The sequence below is a fragment of the Pogoniulus pusillus genome, chromosome 11, assembly GCF_015220805.1.
Source record: "Pogoniulus pusillus isolate bPogPus1 chromosome 11, bPogPus1.pri, whole genome shotgun sequence".
NCBI classification, from domain to species: Eukaryota; Metazoa; Chordata; class Aves; order Piciformes; family Lybiidae; genus Pogoniulus; species Pogoniulus pusillus.
Window position 1 is genome coordinate 14,757,021 of NC_087274.1, and position 16,938 is coordinate 14,773,958.

Below are 16,938 nucleotides of genomic sequence, written 5' to 3' on the forward strand. Positions count from 1 at the left end.
CCTTGTCTCTGCCATGGCACTCCTTGTACAAAGGCAGTCTCCATCCTCCTGCTGGCCACCCTGCATGTCCTGCTCCATGGCAGTAAAGTCTACCCCGAGCCTTCTCTTCTCCAGGCTGCACAGCCCCAGCTCTCAGCCTTTCTTCAGAGGGCTTGCAGGCCTCTGATCCTTCTCCTGGCCCTTCCCTGGGCACTTTGCAGCCTGTCTGCATATTTACTTCTTTTTTTTGTACGGAGGAGACCAAACCTGCAGGGCAGCACTCCACAGAACTGAGGCTGACAAGCTCCAGCTCACATCCTAAACAGCTCCACTATGGAAAGCTGAGAGAGTTGGGGCTGTGCAGCCTGGAAAAGGCTCCAGAGAGACCTGAGAACTGCATTCCAGTACCTGAAGGGGCTCCAGACAGGCTGGGGAGGGACTGTCGAGAAGGGCTGTGGGGCTAGGACGAGAGGCAATGGTTTGGTACTGCAGCAGAGCAGAGTTAGGTTGGAAATCAGGAGGAAGCTGTGCCCAGCGAGGGTGGGGAGAGACTGAACAGGCTGCCTGAAGGTGTGGTGCAGACATCCAAGTTCAGCCTTGCTGTGTCCCTGCACAGCCTGTTCTAGCTGGAGGTGACCCTGCTGCCTGCAGGGGGTTGGACAGGATGACCATGGAGGGTCCCTTCCAACTCCATGCATTATTTGAAGCTCTCTCAGCCCCACTGCAAGCTCCTCTGTGTTTCTGCTAAAGATGATTTGGTTTCATTCATTCAAGCTCAATCTCCCAGCCTCAGGCAGTCATGGTTGATCCTGACAATGCCAGTAACAAGCAGACTTTGGCTCTGTCATAGCTGGACAGATCCCTCCACCTTTCCTCAGAGGTCATGAGCTCTAGGGCCAGAACTGGAGCTATCAGCAGAGAGGGAATTGTAGATATGACCATAACAGATCCTGCAATACATCAAAGCTTGCCCAAAGCCCAAATATCATTCACAGCTCCACAAAAGGGGAGACAAGAGCAGAAGGTTTGGAATACCACTTGAGAGCTACACTATGGACCTGATTCCAGCTGGTGCTGACCATCTCCATGCCAAACTCCCAGGGATGCTGGGAATTTCCAGAAGAAGAATTGAAACAAAGCAGTGACTGTTTCCAAGAACACAGAGAAATGACAGCTCCACCTTCAGTGCCATGTCCTGCCTTCTGTGGAGAGCTTGGAACCACAGCAGAGAACATGAGTAACTCATTAGCTGATGGAAAACTGCTCAGGAGCCAGCACTGATGGCTGGCAGCCAGAGGATTCTGCCCCTCTGCCCAGACCTCACCTGCAGCACTGCCTCCAGCTCTGGGGAACACAGCACAAGGACCTGCAGCTGCTAGATATGGTCCAGAGGATGCCACCAAGATGATCAGAGGCTGCAGAACCTCTGCTGTGGGGACAGGCTGGGAGAGTTGGGGCTGTGCAGCCTGGGGAAGAGAAGGCTGCAGGGAGACCTCAGAGCAGTCTGCCAGTACCTGAAGGGGCTGCAGGAGAGATGGGGAGGGACTATAGACAAAGGGCTGGGAGTGCCAGGATGAGGGACAATGGCTTTGGGCTGGGAAAGGTGAAACTGAGTGGAGATGAGGAAGAGATTGTTGAGAGTGAGGGTGGGGAGAGACTGACACAGGTTGCCCAGGAAGGCTGTGGATGTGCCCTGCCTGGAGGTGTTCAAGACCAGGCTGGTTGAGGCCTTGGGCAGCCTGTGCTGATGGGAGGTGTCCCTGGGCATGGCAGAGAGCTGGCACTGGATGATGTTGTAGGTTCCTTCCAACCCAACCCATTCTATGCTTCCATGGATCTCTGAACTGAGTCCCACAGGAAACGAGTCCCACAGTTCTCATCTACCCAAACTGTCCTTAGAGCCATAACCAGCTGTGGGCCAGCTCTCCTGGCTGAGCTTCACACAATGGCAAATGTGGAATTCAGTGGAGTCATCACTGCAAGTGCTTACAGAGATCTCAGCACTGTTGACTTTTGAAGTGCCTGACTTGAAAAACGCCTCCTCAGAACCTGGGCTGATACAACTTTGAGAAGCCTTTTGGCTGCTGTGAACAAGGGAGGCTCTGAAAGCTGCTTTCTTCTCCCTGAATGGCAGACCTGCAGCTAGAGCTGGGAAGTTCTCTCTCTCCCTCAACAACATGTTGCAGAATCCAGAGAGCTTTAATTGCAAGGAGCAAGTCCGTGTGATATAAATTAAGTCAGGTTTTCATCAGCCACCACTTCCAATTACATTCATTAGCAGTGATGGTGTTAATGAGAGGCTGCTATTCAGAAGGCAGTGCAGAGCAAGCCAGCTCCATCCCTCACCTTTCCCTCCATATCAGCTGCTTTCCAACACCTCTGCTCTGAAATTTCCCAAGCAGCTTTGGCCAACGAGCAGCAGGAGAGCAAATGTGGATGGAACAGACTGGGGCAGCAGATGGGTCCTGCACATCCACCTCTGCACTGGTTGTGTCAGCACGGTGGAAAGTGTCAGTGAGAGTTGTCATGGGAATGGAGAGAGACAAAAAACACTCATCAGAAGAAAATAAAAAGGGCTGGAGGACTCCAGCTCTGCCTCCCCACCCACACTATAACCACCCCAGAGAGCTGAGCACAGGAGAGGCTTTGGTTTGTGTCTCAGGATGAGAGGCTGTCAGCAGAACAGAGCTCTGCACAGCATGGCAGGGCAAGGACCATTGCTTACCGAGGGAAGAGAAGGCCACAGAGATGGGCAGAGCTGCTGGAGCACCTCTCCAATGGGGACAGGCTGGGAGAGTTGGGGCTCAGAGAACTCCAGCACACATTTGGCTAGCAAAGCCCTCCAAGCTCACCCAGCCCAGCCCTCCCCCCAGCACTGCAGGCTCACCACCAAACCATGGCCCTGAGCACAGCTCCACAGGCTGCTGCAACACCCCAGGGATGCTGACTGCAGCACTGCCCTGGGCAGCCTGTGCCAGTGTCTGAGAACCCTTCCAGGGCTGAAATATTTCCTGAGATCAGCCTGAGCCTCCCCTGGGGCAGCTCGGAGCCATTGCCTCTGCTCCTGTCCCTTGCCACCAAGGAGCAGAGGCTGCCTCCTCCTCACTGCCACCTCCCTGCAGGGAGCTCAGAGAGCAACGAGCTCTGCCCTCAGCCTGGAGAAAAGAAGGCTTCAGGAAGACCTCAGAGCATCCTGCCAGTACCTGAAGGGGACCTGCAGGCAGGCTGGGGAGGGACTGCTCAGAAGGGCCTGTGGGGTAGGACAAGAGGCAATGGTTTGGAACTGAGCGAGGCAGAGTTAGGTTGGACATCAGGAGGAAGTTGTGCCCAGTGAGGGTGGGGAGAGACTGGCAAAGGCTGCCCAGGGAGGTGGCTGAGGCTCATCCTTGCAGACATCCAAGCTCAGCCTTGCTGTGTCCCTGTGCAGTCTGCTCTAGCTGAAGTGTCCCTGCTTTGTGCAGGGGGTTGGCCAAGATGCCCTTTGAGGGTCCCTTCCAAAGCAATGCAATCTGTGACTGTGACTCACAGAGAAGTTATTTTAGCACTTCAATTTCCATTGACAGGTTCTCACCTAAGTCAGAATCATCTTTAAACTGGAGCTGCTGTGCCAGCAGAGCTGTGAATTCCACTCACCAATGCAAAGTGCTCTCCTTCCCCACACATCTGTAGCAAACACAACATGCAGCAGCCACCAGCCTGGATGCAGAAATGCACTGCGGAACTCTGCTGTATGCTTCCAGGGTGTCACTCACCCCCAGCTCCTCAGAGCCAGTGGAGGTGGCAGGAAAGGAGATCTTCAGAGAGACAGTGTATGGGGGGACAGGATGAAGTGCCAGGCAGATGGGCACAATGCAGAGATAATACACTCAGACTGACAGCATGGGGGGGAAGGAAGGGACCTCTGGAGGTCATCCAGTCCAACCCCCTGCTCCAGCAGGGCACTCACAGCAGCTTGCCCAGCAGCACAATGTCCAGCTGGCCTTGGAAGCTCTCCACACAAGGACACTCCACAACCTCTCTGGGCAGCCTGCTCCAGGCCTCCAGCACCCTCACAACAAACAACTTTCTCCTCATCTTTAGATCACAGACTCAAAGAATGTCCTGCTCTGTCAGGAGGGTTGAGCTTAATGGTCTCTGAAGGTCCCTTCTAACATCCTGGGATCCTGTCAATTGTTTGGGTTGGAGAAGCCCTCTGAGATTACCCAGTCCAACTGTCTACCCACCACCAGCGTGGCCCCTAAACCATGGCCCCAGTTGCCATGACCACACCTTTCTGGAACACCTCCAGGTGTTTTCCACTATTTCTACAACTTCAAGCACCCTGCCCCAGAGCCATCTGAGTCCAGAAGAGCTCTGGGGCAAGTGAAGTCCAACCAGCTCCTCAGAAGGATGCCATGCACTAGTAGAGTGAGTGTGGACAAGAACAGAGTGCACAGACTTGCAGAGGTTGAGGCACCTCCTGTGTGTGCAGCAGGGCAAAGCAGAGCAGTTGGATGGCTGCTGGATGCTCGGGCAGAGCCCTGGGTGTTTTCCAAACTCCCTCTAAAGCTCTTCCCCTGCCCAGGTGCACTGCCAGGCTCTGCAGATATTCCTCCTCTTCTTCTCTCTATTTTCTGCAGGGCACCCAAAAGTGGTTGAGAATATCCAGCTGGGAAATGCAGCTCCTGGAAGAATGGGGAAGGCAGAGCTGCATCTGGCTGGGCTTGATGGATTGGAGCATGCAGGAAGCAGAGGCTCAGGCAGATGAATGGCTCCATCTGAGCACAGCTATTAACTGGAAGGATGAATGGAGGAGATGATTAATTCTTTGCCATCTCTCCCATCCTGGGTTGGGGTTTGTATCAGTCATGCTCTGAAGGTGTTCCTTTCTGATTAGCTGCCTTACCTGAATTATTCAACTCATAAGCAAACTCTCTACCAAGGGTGAAAATAAATGCATGGCCCAGAGAGACAGAACCACCATGGCTGGAAAAGACCTTCAGGATTCATAGATTCATAGAATCAGTTGGAAGGGACCTTCAACATCATCCAGTGCCAACCCCTGCCATGCCCAGGGACACCTCCCACCAGCACAGCACCTCCACCTTGCCAGCAAAACAACAAAGTCCACCTTCAAACAGGAGATGTGATCAAAAGCTCTGCTGTATTGCAGCTCACCATCAAACATTAGCAGGCAGGATAAAAGGGAAGGGAAGAAAGAAAAAAGGAAAAGGCCCTCAAGTAGTGTTTCATTGAGGCACTGGAGCATCCCTGTGCCACTGCAGTGCTGCTGAGGAGCTGGGAATGGCCTTAGAAGGCTTCTAGGTGAGAGCAGATGAAAGCAGCCGCAGGTGCGACAGTCGCTGCTGTCTACCAAAGCTGCACATCTGAGGAGCTGAGTTAAGGGCAGGTATTTCTGGCCCTCCCAGTTTAGGAGGGACATTGAGATGCTTGAGCATGTCCAGAGAAGGGCGATGAGGCTGGGGAGAGGCCTTGAGCACAGCCCTATGAGGAGAGGCTGAGGGAGCTGGGATTGTTTAGCCTGGAGAAGAGGAGGCTCAGGGGTGACCTTATTGCTGTCTACAACTACCTGAGGGGTGGTTGTGGCCAGGAGGAGGTTGCTCTCTTCTCTCAGGTGGCCAGCACCAGAACGAGAGGACACAGCCTCAGGCAGTGCCAGGGGAGATTTAGGCTGGAGGTGAGGAGAAAGTTCTTCACTGAGAGAGTCATTGGACACTGGAATGGGCTGCCCGGGGAGGTGGTGGAGTCGCCGTCCCTGGGGCTGTTCAAGGCAGGATTGGACGTGGTACTTTGTGCCATGGTCTAGCCTTGAGCTCTGTGGTAAAGGGTTGGACTTGATGATCTATGAGGTCTCTTCCAACCTTGGTGATACTGTGATACTGTGATTTCATTAAGGCCCTGGCTGCAGCTGTGCTGCGTGGCGGCAGCAAGCTGCGAGCCGCAGCCTTCCAGAGCTGCCCAGCCCCAGCAAAGGGCCTTGCTGTGCACGAAGAGCACAGTGCAGGCAGCAGGCTGGGTCTCAGCGAGGCTCTGACAGGAACGAAGAGGACAAAAAGGCCTTCAAGGCATGAAAAGAAGTTCAAGTTGGAAGAGAGCTTTTGGTTCTGCCGTCAGAGAAACCCAACCCTCCCTCCCAGCTTTCCTCCTTGACTTGCTGGTTTAGCTCCTGAGCCCAACACCCTCCCTGACCATCTGCATGCTGCTGAGGGATAACTACAGAGCTCACAAAGCACTTAGCTGCTCTGCTGCTCCTGCAGGGCTGCATTCAGACTGTAGAGCTCAGGCTTCAGCAGCACAGTCATCGAACAATGCCCTTTCGGCAGCATCTGCAGAGCCACAGGATGGAAATCCTCCCTCTCCAGAAAGGGAGCAGGGAAAAGGATTGGGAGTGAGGAATGCAGTCAGCCAGGAGCTGCGCTGACCCCACAGGACACATCTGTGTGCAGCAGGGAAGGGACACCGCAGAAAGGATCACAAAGGGAATCAGAGCTGGGAACCATCAGTCTGTGCCGAGGGGGTCCAGAGCTGCCTGCACCCAGCCTACAAGAACTCTGCCCTGGGACACAGCTGCAGCATGGCTCACAGCATCCCAGCATCAAGGGGGTTTGGGAGGGACCTCAGGAGATCATCCAGTCCCATTCCCTGCTTAAGCAGGGCACCCACAGCAGCTTGCCCAGCAGCACAGTGCTCACCTAGGCTTGGAAGCTCTCCATGAAAAGAGACTCCACAGCCTCTCTGGGCAGCCTGCTCCAGGCCTCCAGCACCCTCACACCAAACAACTTTTTCCTCAGCAGTGTGGGCAGCAGGGCTGGAAGGGCTCTGCTGTGAGGCCAGGCTGAGAGTTGGGCTTGGGCAGCCTGGAGAAGAGAAGCTCCAGGGAGACCTTCAGGAGGCCTTGCAGTGCTTCAAGGCTGAGCAGAAAGCTGAGGACAGAGTTCTCAGCAGGGCCTGTGGTGCTAGGACAAGGGGGGAGGGTTTGAACTGACAGAGGGAGATTGAGAGTGGAGAGAAGGGAGAAATGTTTGTCCCTGAGGGTGGGGAGAGCCTGGCCCAGGCTGGGCAGAGAGGTGGGAGCTGCCCCATGGTTGGCACCAGTGCAGGTCAGGGTGTGTGGGTCTGTGAGCAGCCTGCTCTGGTTGGGGATGTCCCTGCTGGCTGCAGGGGGCTGTGCTAGAAGGAGCTTCAGAGGTCCTTTCCTATCCAAACCAGTCTGGGATTCCATGATTGTATGTTCCAAGTGCCATGATCTGACAACAGCCTCCCAGCTCTGAAGGTCTATTAGCTCATTCCTATTATTAATCCAGCAGCACCAGTAAAGGATCAGTCCAGTCACAGCAGGCTGGCTGCATACCCAGAGCCCTCAGCATTTAATAAGGTCTCCTTTGAAGTGAATGTGCTCAAAATGGAAGGCACAGAGTGGGCTACAAATGCCAGTATTGATTTCTTTTGGCCTGTCAGCCATGGCATGAGCAGGGCTTTGGGCAGGAGCCTTTGCAGTGCTTCCCTGAGACACCAGCAGAATGCTGAAGCCCGAATCTGAAGCGTCCTTTGCCCAAGCTTTGTTGAAGAAACAATTTATTACAGCTCTTAATCTCCCTGATGAAAGAAAAGGAGATTTTTGCCTGCTAATAAGCTGTGTAGAAGCCATGACTAATTAACCTAATTATAGGAGCCTGTGACAAAATGGGATTGTGCTCAAAGTGTGCTTCCAGTCACGGCGGCTGCCAAACCCTCGGAGGCTAATAAAGCACCAAACACAGGAACAGAGCAGGGACCCTCAGCAAGTTGACACCAGGCATATGATTAGGGCCAGATCAATAGCAAAGCCATCACCAAAGGCAATCTGAAGAGCATCCAGGATCTGAAATCCAGAGTTTGGCATCTGCAAACGCTGAAAGCCATAAAATCAGCCCAGATCCCTGGCATGCAGCGCAGCTGCTGGAGATGTGCAGCTCACAGGGACAGCAGCGAAGGTGAAGGCAGATGGGACATGCAGCAGGCTGGCTGGGCATTGGAACAGCCTGCCAGGGAAGTGGAGCAGTCACCAGCTCAGGAGGTGTGGCCATGGCACCTGCACACCTGGTGTGATGGCCGTGGTGGCATTGGGTTGATGGTAGGAATGGATGGTCCTGGAATCATAGAATGGTAAGGAACTGCTGTGGGACAGGCCATGTGGCACCATAACTCCTGCAGAGCATCCCAGAACAATGTAAACAGGAAAAGAGAATTAGAGCTGCCTTGAGCCTGGATGAAGCTGTTCTGCCTGGTCACCCTCCAGCAACCACAGACATGCTGCATGAAGCATGGTGGAAGAGAAAGAGAAAACTCCATGTCCCAGGTGAAAATTCCAGAAGTATCTCAGTGAACTCAGGATGTCTTCACTTCAGAGCAGCAGAGAAATGTCCTACAGAGGCAGCAAGCTGTGAAGAAGCCCCTGAGGAGAAGGACCTGGGGGTCTGGATTGATGAAAAGCTCAACATGAGCCTGCAGTGTGAGTGCAGCCCAGACAGCAACTCTGTGCTGGGCTGCAGCAAGAGCAGTGTGGCCAGCAGGACAAGGGAGGGGATTCTGCCCCTTGGCTCTGCTCTCCTCAGACCCCACCTGGAGTCCTGTGTGCAGTTCTGGAGCCCCCAGCACAAGAAGGACATGGAACTGTTTGAGCCAATCCAGAGGAAGCCACAAAGATGCTCAGAGGGCTGCAGCAGCTCTGCTATGAGGACAGGCTGAGAGAGTTTGGGCTCTGCAGCCTGGAGAAGAGAAGGCTTCCAGGAGACCTTGGAGTGGCCTTCCAGTATCTGAAGGGAGCTACAAGAAGGCTGGGGAGAGACTATTGACAAGGCCTTTTAATGACAGGATGAGAAGGAATGGAATTAGAGTGGCAGAGGGGAGATTGAAACTGGATGTCAGGGGCAAGTTCTTGACAGGACAAAAGGAACAGCGCCAGATGCGGGCAGGTGCGAAGGACCATGCCGGGCCTGAGGAACAAAGCACACCCTGCTGAACCAAGGCCTCAGCCAGCAGACTCTGCAGCTGCTGGCAAACAGCAGCAAGGATGAGATCATCGACAGCAATCTGCAGTGCCCTTCCTCTCCAGACACCTGGCAGCTGCTACACCTTCTGCTGCCCGTGGCACTGTTCTGTGCAGGAGTTCTGTCAGCTACCTCTGCAAAAGGCCACACAGAACGGTAGGGGCTGGAAGGGACCTTTGGAGACCATGGAGTCCAACTCCATGAGAAAGTCACACAAGAACGTGTTCAGGTGGCTTTAGCATCTCCTCAGAGAGGGAGACTCCACAACATCTCTGGGCAGCCTGCTCCAGGGCTCCACCATCCTTAAATCAAAGAAGTTCCTCCTCATGTTCAGGTGGAACTTCTTTGGTTCCACTTGGTGCCTGTTACCCCCTGTGCTGTCACTGGGCACAGCTGAACACAGCCTGGCCTCATCCTCCTGACACTTGTCCTTCAAGTATTGATCAGATTGCCCCCCAGGTTGCTCTTTTCCAGGCTAATCCCCCCCCCAGTTCTCTCAGTCTTTTGTCACCAGAGAGATCATAGAATCATAGGATGGTTTGGGTTGGAAGGGACCTCCACAGCTCATCCAGTCCAACCCCCTGCACTCAGCAGGGACATCCTCCATAGATCAGGCTGCCCACAGCCCTGAATATCTCCAGGAATGGGGCCTCAACAACCTCCCTGGACAACCTGCTGCACTGTTGCAGCAGCCTTCTGGTGCAGAACTTGTTCCTCACATCCAATCTCTGCTCTGCTTTCATTTCAAACCACTGCCCTCCTCCTGCCCCTGCATGCATTTGCAGACAGTCCTGCAGTCTGATTATGGCCCCTTCAGGCACTGGAAGGCAGCTTTAAGATCTCCCCAGAGCCTTCTCTTCCAGTGCCCTCAGCATCTTCATGGCCCTTTTTCATATCCTCCCCAGCAAGTCCCTGTCCCCTATCTCCCTCATATTCCCACCCCCTCCAAAACACAGCGAAGATGCCATGTCCTGTACAACCTCTAATCACAAAACCCAGAGGATGTCCTCATTCCTGCATTATGGAGAGGTCTAAATCTCAGTGGGAAAAATGTCAGTTTGCTGAGGACACACAGATCAGTCATGAAAAGCTCCCAAAGCTGAGCTACCTACACAACTCTCTGCTCCTGTGCTGGCTTCTCATGTATGCTGAGGACTTTGTTCCCCCAGTGCTCTTAGGACCAAGCTGAAGGCTGCTTGAAAGGCTTTTAGAGGAGCTAAGGGATGTTGCTTCCACATCAGCAAGAGGAGCAGGTACCTTGATTCCTCCCCAGGAGTGATTAGACAGGAACTCCACAGGGCTTGTGACTCCAGTCTCTGCTGGGTACCTCAGGAGGAAGTCCAGCTCCACAGGGTTGATCTCTTTACTCATCAGAAGTATCTGCAATGCCAAACACATAGGGTAGCTGTGAGCAGCCAGGGTACAGGGCAGCACCACACTCCAGCACAGCAACAACTCCAACACAGGACTCACAGGTACCCAGAGGGCCGTGGTGAAACACACCATGGAGGTGCTTTGGGACCCCCCAGCAGAGGAGCAGGAACAAGATTGGAGTTTGGCCACACCAGATCTAGGGGAAAGTGTGCAGAAAGAGCTGTGATGCAGATTCAGAGAGAGCAGACAGGAGCAGGCCCTGCCAGCACAGATCCAGGCTCTTGGCTCTCAGAATCCCTACTGGGCTCTCTGCAGCAGTTCCCTGTGTCTCTCAAACTGGACCCAGCACCCCAGCTGTGCCCTCACCAGAGCAGAGCAGAGAGAGAGCAGAACCTCCCTTGATCCAAATCTGAGTGCCCACACTCTTCTTAGTGCACCTCAGGACCCCACTGGCCTTCTTGGCCACAAGGGCACACAAGGTCACTCTTGGTGAACTTGTCCCCCAGCACTCCTAGGTCCTGCTCCAGAAGATCCTCCCTCCCCTGTCCTGCTGCAGGAGGTTGCTCCACCCCAGGGGCAGGACCCTACACTTGCCTGTGTTGACCTTCATGAGGTTCCTCTGCTCAGCTCTACAGCCGGGCCAGGCCTCACTGAATGGCAGCACAGCCTGAGGGGTGCCAGCCACTGCTCCCAGTTTGAGGACATCTGCAAACTGAGTGAGGGGACTCTGAAGCAGCTGAGCTACAGCTGTAGGATTAGAGTCCATTTTTCCATGTGTGTATCTGTTCCTGACCTTCCCTCTTACACAGGGTATTTGCTTGTGCAGAACCAAGCAGGGCCTGGCAGGCACTGGATCAAGGTCAGCCAGGCTCAGTGTTGCAGCAGCTCAGGCATGGCTCATGGCTGTACCCTTCATGTCAGGGCAGTTAGAGTCATGCACCAAATAGACCTCAGAGCAGCTGCACAGCATCATGCCAGGCACTGCTCAGTGATGGAGTTTGATGTCAGCACAGGGACACACAAAGGGCTCCTTGCTCGGGTGGCAGAGCTGCAATGAGCTGCCAGAGCAAAGAGAGCAGCTCTGCAGCTGGCACCTCTGTGAGACCACCTGCAGCACTGCTGGCAGAAAGGGATCTGAGGGTGGCAGTAGACAGGAGCTGAATATGAGCCAGCAGTGTGCCCAGGCAGCTGAACATGAGCCAGCAGTGTGCCCAGGCAGCTGAACATGAGCCAGCAGTGTGCCCAGATGGCCAAGAAGGCCAGTGGCATCCTGGCTTGGATTAAAAATGCTGTGCCCAGCAGGAGCAGGGAGGGGATTGTCCCCTTGGACTCTGCTCTGGTGAGGCCACACTTCGAGTGTCATGTTCAGTTTTGGGCACTGCAATACAAGAGAGATGTGGAGGTGCTGGAGCAGGCCCAGAGGAGGGCAAGGAAGCTGTGAAGGGCCTGGAGAGTAAATCTGATGAGGAGTGACTGAGGGAGCTGGGGATGGTTAGTGTGAGGAAGAGGATGCTGAGGGGAGACCTCATTGCTGTCTACAGCTACCTGAAAGGATATTGTGGAGAGGCTGCTGCTGGTCTCTTCTCACAGGTAGTTGGAGACAGAACAAGGGGGAATGGCCTCAAGCTGAGGCTGAGTAGGTTTAGATTGGACATTGGGAAGAAGTTTTTCACAGAGTGGTCAGGCACTGGAATGAGCTGCCCAGGGAGGTGGTGGAGTCACCCACCCTGGGTGTCTTTAAGGGTCATTTGGATGTGGTGCTTGGGGCTATGGTTTAAGGTGAACCTCGTAGAGCAGGGTTCTAGGCTGGACTTGGTGCTCCTGAGGGGCTTTGCCAACCTGGGTGTTTCTGTGATTCTCTTTGTATGTGTCCCTGAGGGACCTGCCCTAAGTGATGCTGCGCTGGCAGGGGACTGGACTGGTTGGTCCGCAGAGGTCCCTTCCAGCCCCTACCACTCTGTGATCCTGTGACAGGTACTGAAGAGAGAGGCAGAGAAGGAAATCACCTCCCCAGCCCCTCTGCTTGCTGCTGCCCTGCTGCAGGCCACAGCAGTGTGGGAGCTCTCCAGCTGGGGCAGGCAGCTGCCAGGCTGCAGCGCGTACCTGGAAGGTGAGCTGAGCGGTGTAGGTCAGCCTGTCGCGCTGGAACAGCCCGCGGCTGGTGTACTGGAACAGGCTGAAGGTGATGCTGTCCAGCAGGCTCCGCAGCCGCCCCGCCAGGCTCTCCTCCGCCGCTGCCCTGCCCATGGCCTTCTGGAACACGGTGCTGAACGCCTGCGGGGAGCAGAAGGACACTGCTGGTTTAGAGAAGCACTTTGCATGCCCCTGGGGATGCTCTGAAGTGTCCTGGGTATCAGACCGAGGGATTCTGCCCCTCTGCTGAGCCCCCTCTGCAGTGCTGGGGCAGCTCTGGAGCCCTCAGCACAGCACAGACAGGGACCTGCTGGAGCAGGGCCAGAGGAGGCCACAGCAGTGCTAGCAGGGCTGGAAGGGCTCTGCTGTGAGACCAGGCTGGCAGAGTTGGGCTTGGGCAATGAGGAGATACTGGCACAGGCAGCCCAGGGAGGTGCTTGAGGTCCCATCCCTGCAAACATTCAAGCTCAGCCTTGCTGTGTCCCTGGGCAGCCTGCTCTAGCAGGAGGTATCCCTGCTGTCTGCAGGGGATTGGCCAAGACGCCTTGGAGGGTCCCCTCCAACCTGTGAATAACAGCACCAGCACTTCCCAAGGCTTCAGCTTCCACCTCCAGCCCCTGCACTTTGTTTGTGTTGCGTTTTCCAGCTGCCCTCAGCACTGTGTGGCAATACCCAGGGAATTATTGGGTGCAAAGCTTTTACCTAATCCATTTTGATGACAGGTCATAAACCATGGTGTGAAGACACCAGGAGATGATGTTCCCTGCCTCACCTCCCAGCTAGAAGCCCATTAGAAAGTGGAGCACAGCAGATTTATCTGCTGCTCTGCAGCATGGTAGAAGACAATTTAGAGCCATGTTGAGCAGGGAGATGCATTCTGTGGCTATTTAATAACGCAGAGGGTATCAAATGCTGCTTTCATTTCTAGAGGCACCATTTTTCCTCTTTAGAACCCTAAAATTACTGCTGCCACCACTCCTGCCTCCTCCACCTGGTGCTATCAGTTTGGACTGGCTCAGTTTTTGCCTGGAGCTGGGTCCCTGTGTATGGAACCTCTGAATTCCTAATCAGGACCTTGGCTTTGTTTGCTGTTTCTACTTGCAGCTGGTAATTTGCCAGCGAGTCTTCCTCAAGTGGCTCTGTCAGCTCTTTGTCTTTTCTCATTTAGATCAGAACTGTTGTTCCAAGAGCCTTTAGTATCCTAAGGAAGAGCCTAGATGCAGGTAGCCACCCCTGAGGGGATTCACTGCCTTGTGAGGTGAAGTCCTACCTGCTCTGCCCACCCAGGCCTCTACTGAAACCTGGCACCAAAACAAAAGCTTTTTATTTAGGATTAGGTTGGAAGGGACCCCCAAAACTCATCTTGTCCAATCCCCTGCAGACAGCAGGGACACCTCCAGCTAGAGCAGGCTGCACAGGGACACAGCAAGGCTGAACTTGAATGAGCTCAAGCTGAACATGACTGAACTCAAGCACCTCCCTGGGCAGCCTGTGCCAGTCTCTCTCCACCCTCACTGGGCACAGCTTCCTTTTGGTGTCCAACCTAACTCTGCCCTGCTCCAGTTCCAAACCATTGCCTCTCAACCTACCCCCACAGGCCCTTCTGAACAGTCCCTCCCCAGCTCTCCTGGAGGTCCTCTTCAGGTACTGGCAGACTGCTCTGAGGTCTGCCTGGAGCCTTCTCTTCTCCAGGCTGCACAGCCCCAACTCTCCCAGCCTGTTCCCACAGCAGAGGTTCTGCAGCTTCTGATCACCTTGGTGGCTTCCTCTGGACCCTCTCTGACAGCTCCAGGTATCTCTTGTGCTGTCTATATCTGGCCCCAGCCCTGCAGGTGAGGTGTCCCCAGAGCAGAGCAGAGGGGCAGGTTCCCCTCTCTCCAGCTCTGCCCACACTGCTTTGGATGCAGCCCAGGCTGCCCTTGGCCTTTTGGGCTGCCACTGCCCACTGCTGGCTCCTGCCCAGCTTCTCCCCTACCAGCAGCCCCAGGTCCTCCTCTGCAGGGCTGCTTTCAGTCTCATCACCCCCAGGCTGGACTGGTGCCAGGGCTGCCCTGACCCAGGTGCAGGAGCTTGTGCAGCAGTAAGGGCTGGGTCTCTGCAGAGCACACTGCACACAACCTCCTGCCCACTGCCCTGCTGAAAGCCTTGCAGCGCATGAGTCCAGAGCTGTGATGCCCTGGGGTCTGTTTGAGGCCCTTTCCCTGGGGTACACATGCTGAGACCTGATCTGGCCCTGGGCATCCTGCTCTACTTGGAGGTGTCCCTGCTGCCTGCAGGGGTGGGACAGGATGACCTTTGAGAGCCTTCCAACCCGCTGCATTCTGTGACTGCGAATCGGACATCAAAAAGAAAACCTCTTTGTTTGTGGTTGAGGCTCAAAATATTGCATCCTCTGTTCTGCTACTTTCCAGGTCACTTGGCAAGGTTGGACACCTTTTAGAAGTTCTAGCCCAGGAAGCCTTCTCATTTAACCCTCCAGTCCCCAGTCTGGAGAAGAGGAGGCTGAGGGCGGAGCTCATTGTTCTATACAGCTCCCTGAGAGGAGGTTGCAGTCAAGTGGGGTTGGGCTCTGCTCCCTAGGTTCAGGTGACAGAAGGAGGGGAACTGGCCTGAAATTGTGCCAGGGGAGGGTTAGGTTGGAGAAGAGGAAAAATGTCTTTGTTGCAAGAGTGGTCAGACACTGGCAGAGGCTGCCCAGGGAGGTGGTGGAGTCCCCATGCCTGGAGGTGTTGCAGCAAGGTGTGGCCATGGCACCTGGGACCATGGTTTAGTGGCCATGGTGGGGCTGGGTTGCTGTTGGACTGGATGGTCTCAGAGGCCTTTTCCAACCCAAATAATCCTGTGATTGTGTGAAGACACTTGGAAAACATGGCCCTGCTCTCATTGCCATACAAGCTGTCAGCTTCCCACTGGGTGACTTAGACAAGCCAGACCTGGCCATGTGTGGCCAAATCACAACTGGCAGGTTGGGAGCTGAGCAGGTCACTCTTTTGCCTGGGAGTTCAAACATCTCCCAGAGGCCCAAGATGACACCTTTGGACTAGAGGAAGAGGAGAAGCAGCAGCAGAGGCTCACGGCCTGTGGTTCACAGGACAGTACCTTCAGAGAGAACTGGTACATGGGGTGGATGGCCTGGAGGTCACTCATGGTGAAGTAGAGCAGAGAGGCCCTGGCAGCAGCAGGCCTGTAGTGCTCCCTGGCCTCGTTAATCCTGGCTTCTGTCACCTTAGACTGCTGCACCTGAGGGCAAACACAGGACAGGATTACTGTGAGCACATCCCTGGGCATGCAGCCTGCATCCACATCAAGGTGCCAGGGAGCCCACACATGCACACACAGGGACCAGCCTCTACCCAGCCACCACTGCTGAGGCTGGAGGAGAGCTCTGAGATCACCCAGTCCATCCCCCCACCCACAGCTCACATCCCCACTGCTGCTGCTGAGCCTCCCCACCAAACCACAGCCCTCAGCACCACACCCAGGAGGCTCTGAAACCCTGCAGGGTTGTGAACTCCAGCAGCTCCCTGGGCAGCCTGTGCCTGAGAACCCTTGCTGGGAAGGAATTGTTCCTGATATCCAACCTGAACCTCCCATGGCACAGCTTGAAATGCCCATTCCTACCATCCTCCTTCCTCTGATCTGTTGTCCATGTGACTGCATTCCCATCCCATTCCCAGTCTGTCTTCCTGAGCCCCCTTCCAGGCTGCTCAGCAGGGTCTCTGCTCTTGGCTGACCAGAATTGGTTTTGTCATCAATGTGTTTCTTCTGCTAATTGCTCCCCCTTGCCCCCCTGCACAGGTGACAGAGCAGAACCACAGAACTGTTTGGGCTGCAAAAGGCCTCTGAGACCATCCAGTCCAACAGCAAGCCAGCACCTCCCTGGCCACTAAACCATGGCCTCAGGTGCCATGGCCACACCTTGCTGCAACACCTTCAGGCATGGGGACTCCACCACCCCCCTGGGCAGTCTCTGCCAATCCCTGACCACTCTTGCAACAAAGACATTTTTCCTCTTCTCCAACCTAACCCTCCCCTGGCACAATTCCAGGCCAGTTCCTCTCCTTCTCTCACCTGAGCCTAGGGAGCAGAGCCCAACCCCCACCTGACTGCAGCCTCCTCTCAGGGAGCTGCAGAGAGCAATGAGCTCTGCCTTCAGCCTCCTCTTCTCCAGGCTGAACACCCCCAGCTCCTTCAGCTGCTCCTCCCCAGCCCTGTTCTCCAGACCCTTCCCCACCTTTGTTGCCCTTCTCTGGACCTGCTCCAGCTCCTCAATGTCCTTCTTGCAGTGAGAGACCCAAAACTGAACCCAGGATTCCAGGTGCAGCCTCCCCAAGGACCAGCAAAGGGGCATGATCCCTGTCCTACACTAACAGAGGCTGCAAAGCCCCAGTGCTGCTCTGCAGGCAGTTTCTCCTGAGCCTGG

The 16,938-nt window shown here is 54.9% G+C and overlaps 1 protein-coding gene across 3 annotated transcripts in view; it reads right to left on the minus strand.

Moving 5' to 3' along the window:
* Positions 1 to 16,938, minus strand: part of LOC135179399 (dynein axonemal heavy chain 9-like) — a 107,711-nt gene that overhangs the window by 39,325 nt on the left and 51,448 nt on the right. For all 3 annotated transcript variants that reach the window (XM_064151164.1, XM_064151163.1, XM_064151165.1), the window contains 3 exons: positions 15,615 to 15,755; positions 12,486 to 12,656; positions 10,266 to 10,388 (listed from right to left, as the gene is read on the minus strand). In XM_064151164.1, the coding sequence (XP_064007234.1) occupies positions 10,266 to 10,388; positions 12,486 to 12,656; positions 15,615 to 15,755 (435 nt within the window). The remainder of the gene's footprint in view (positions 1 to 10,265; positions 10,389 to 12,485; positions 12,657 to 15,614; positions 15,756 to 16,938) is intronic.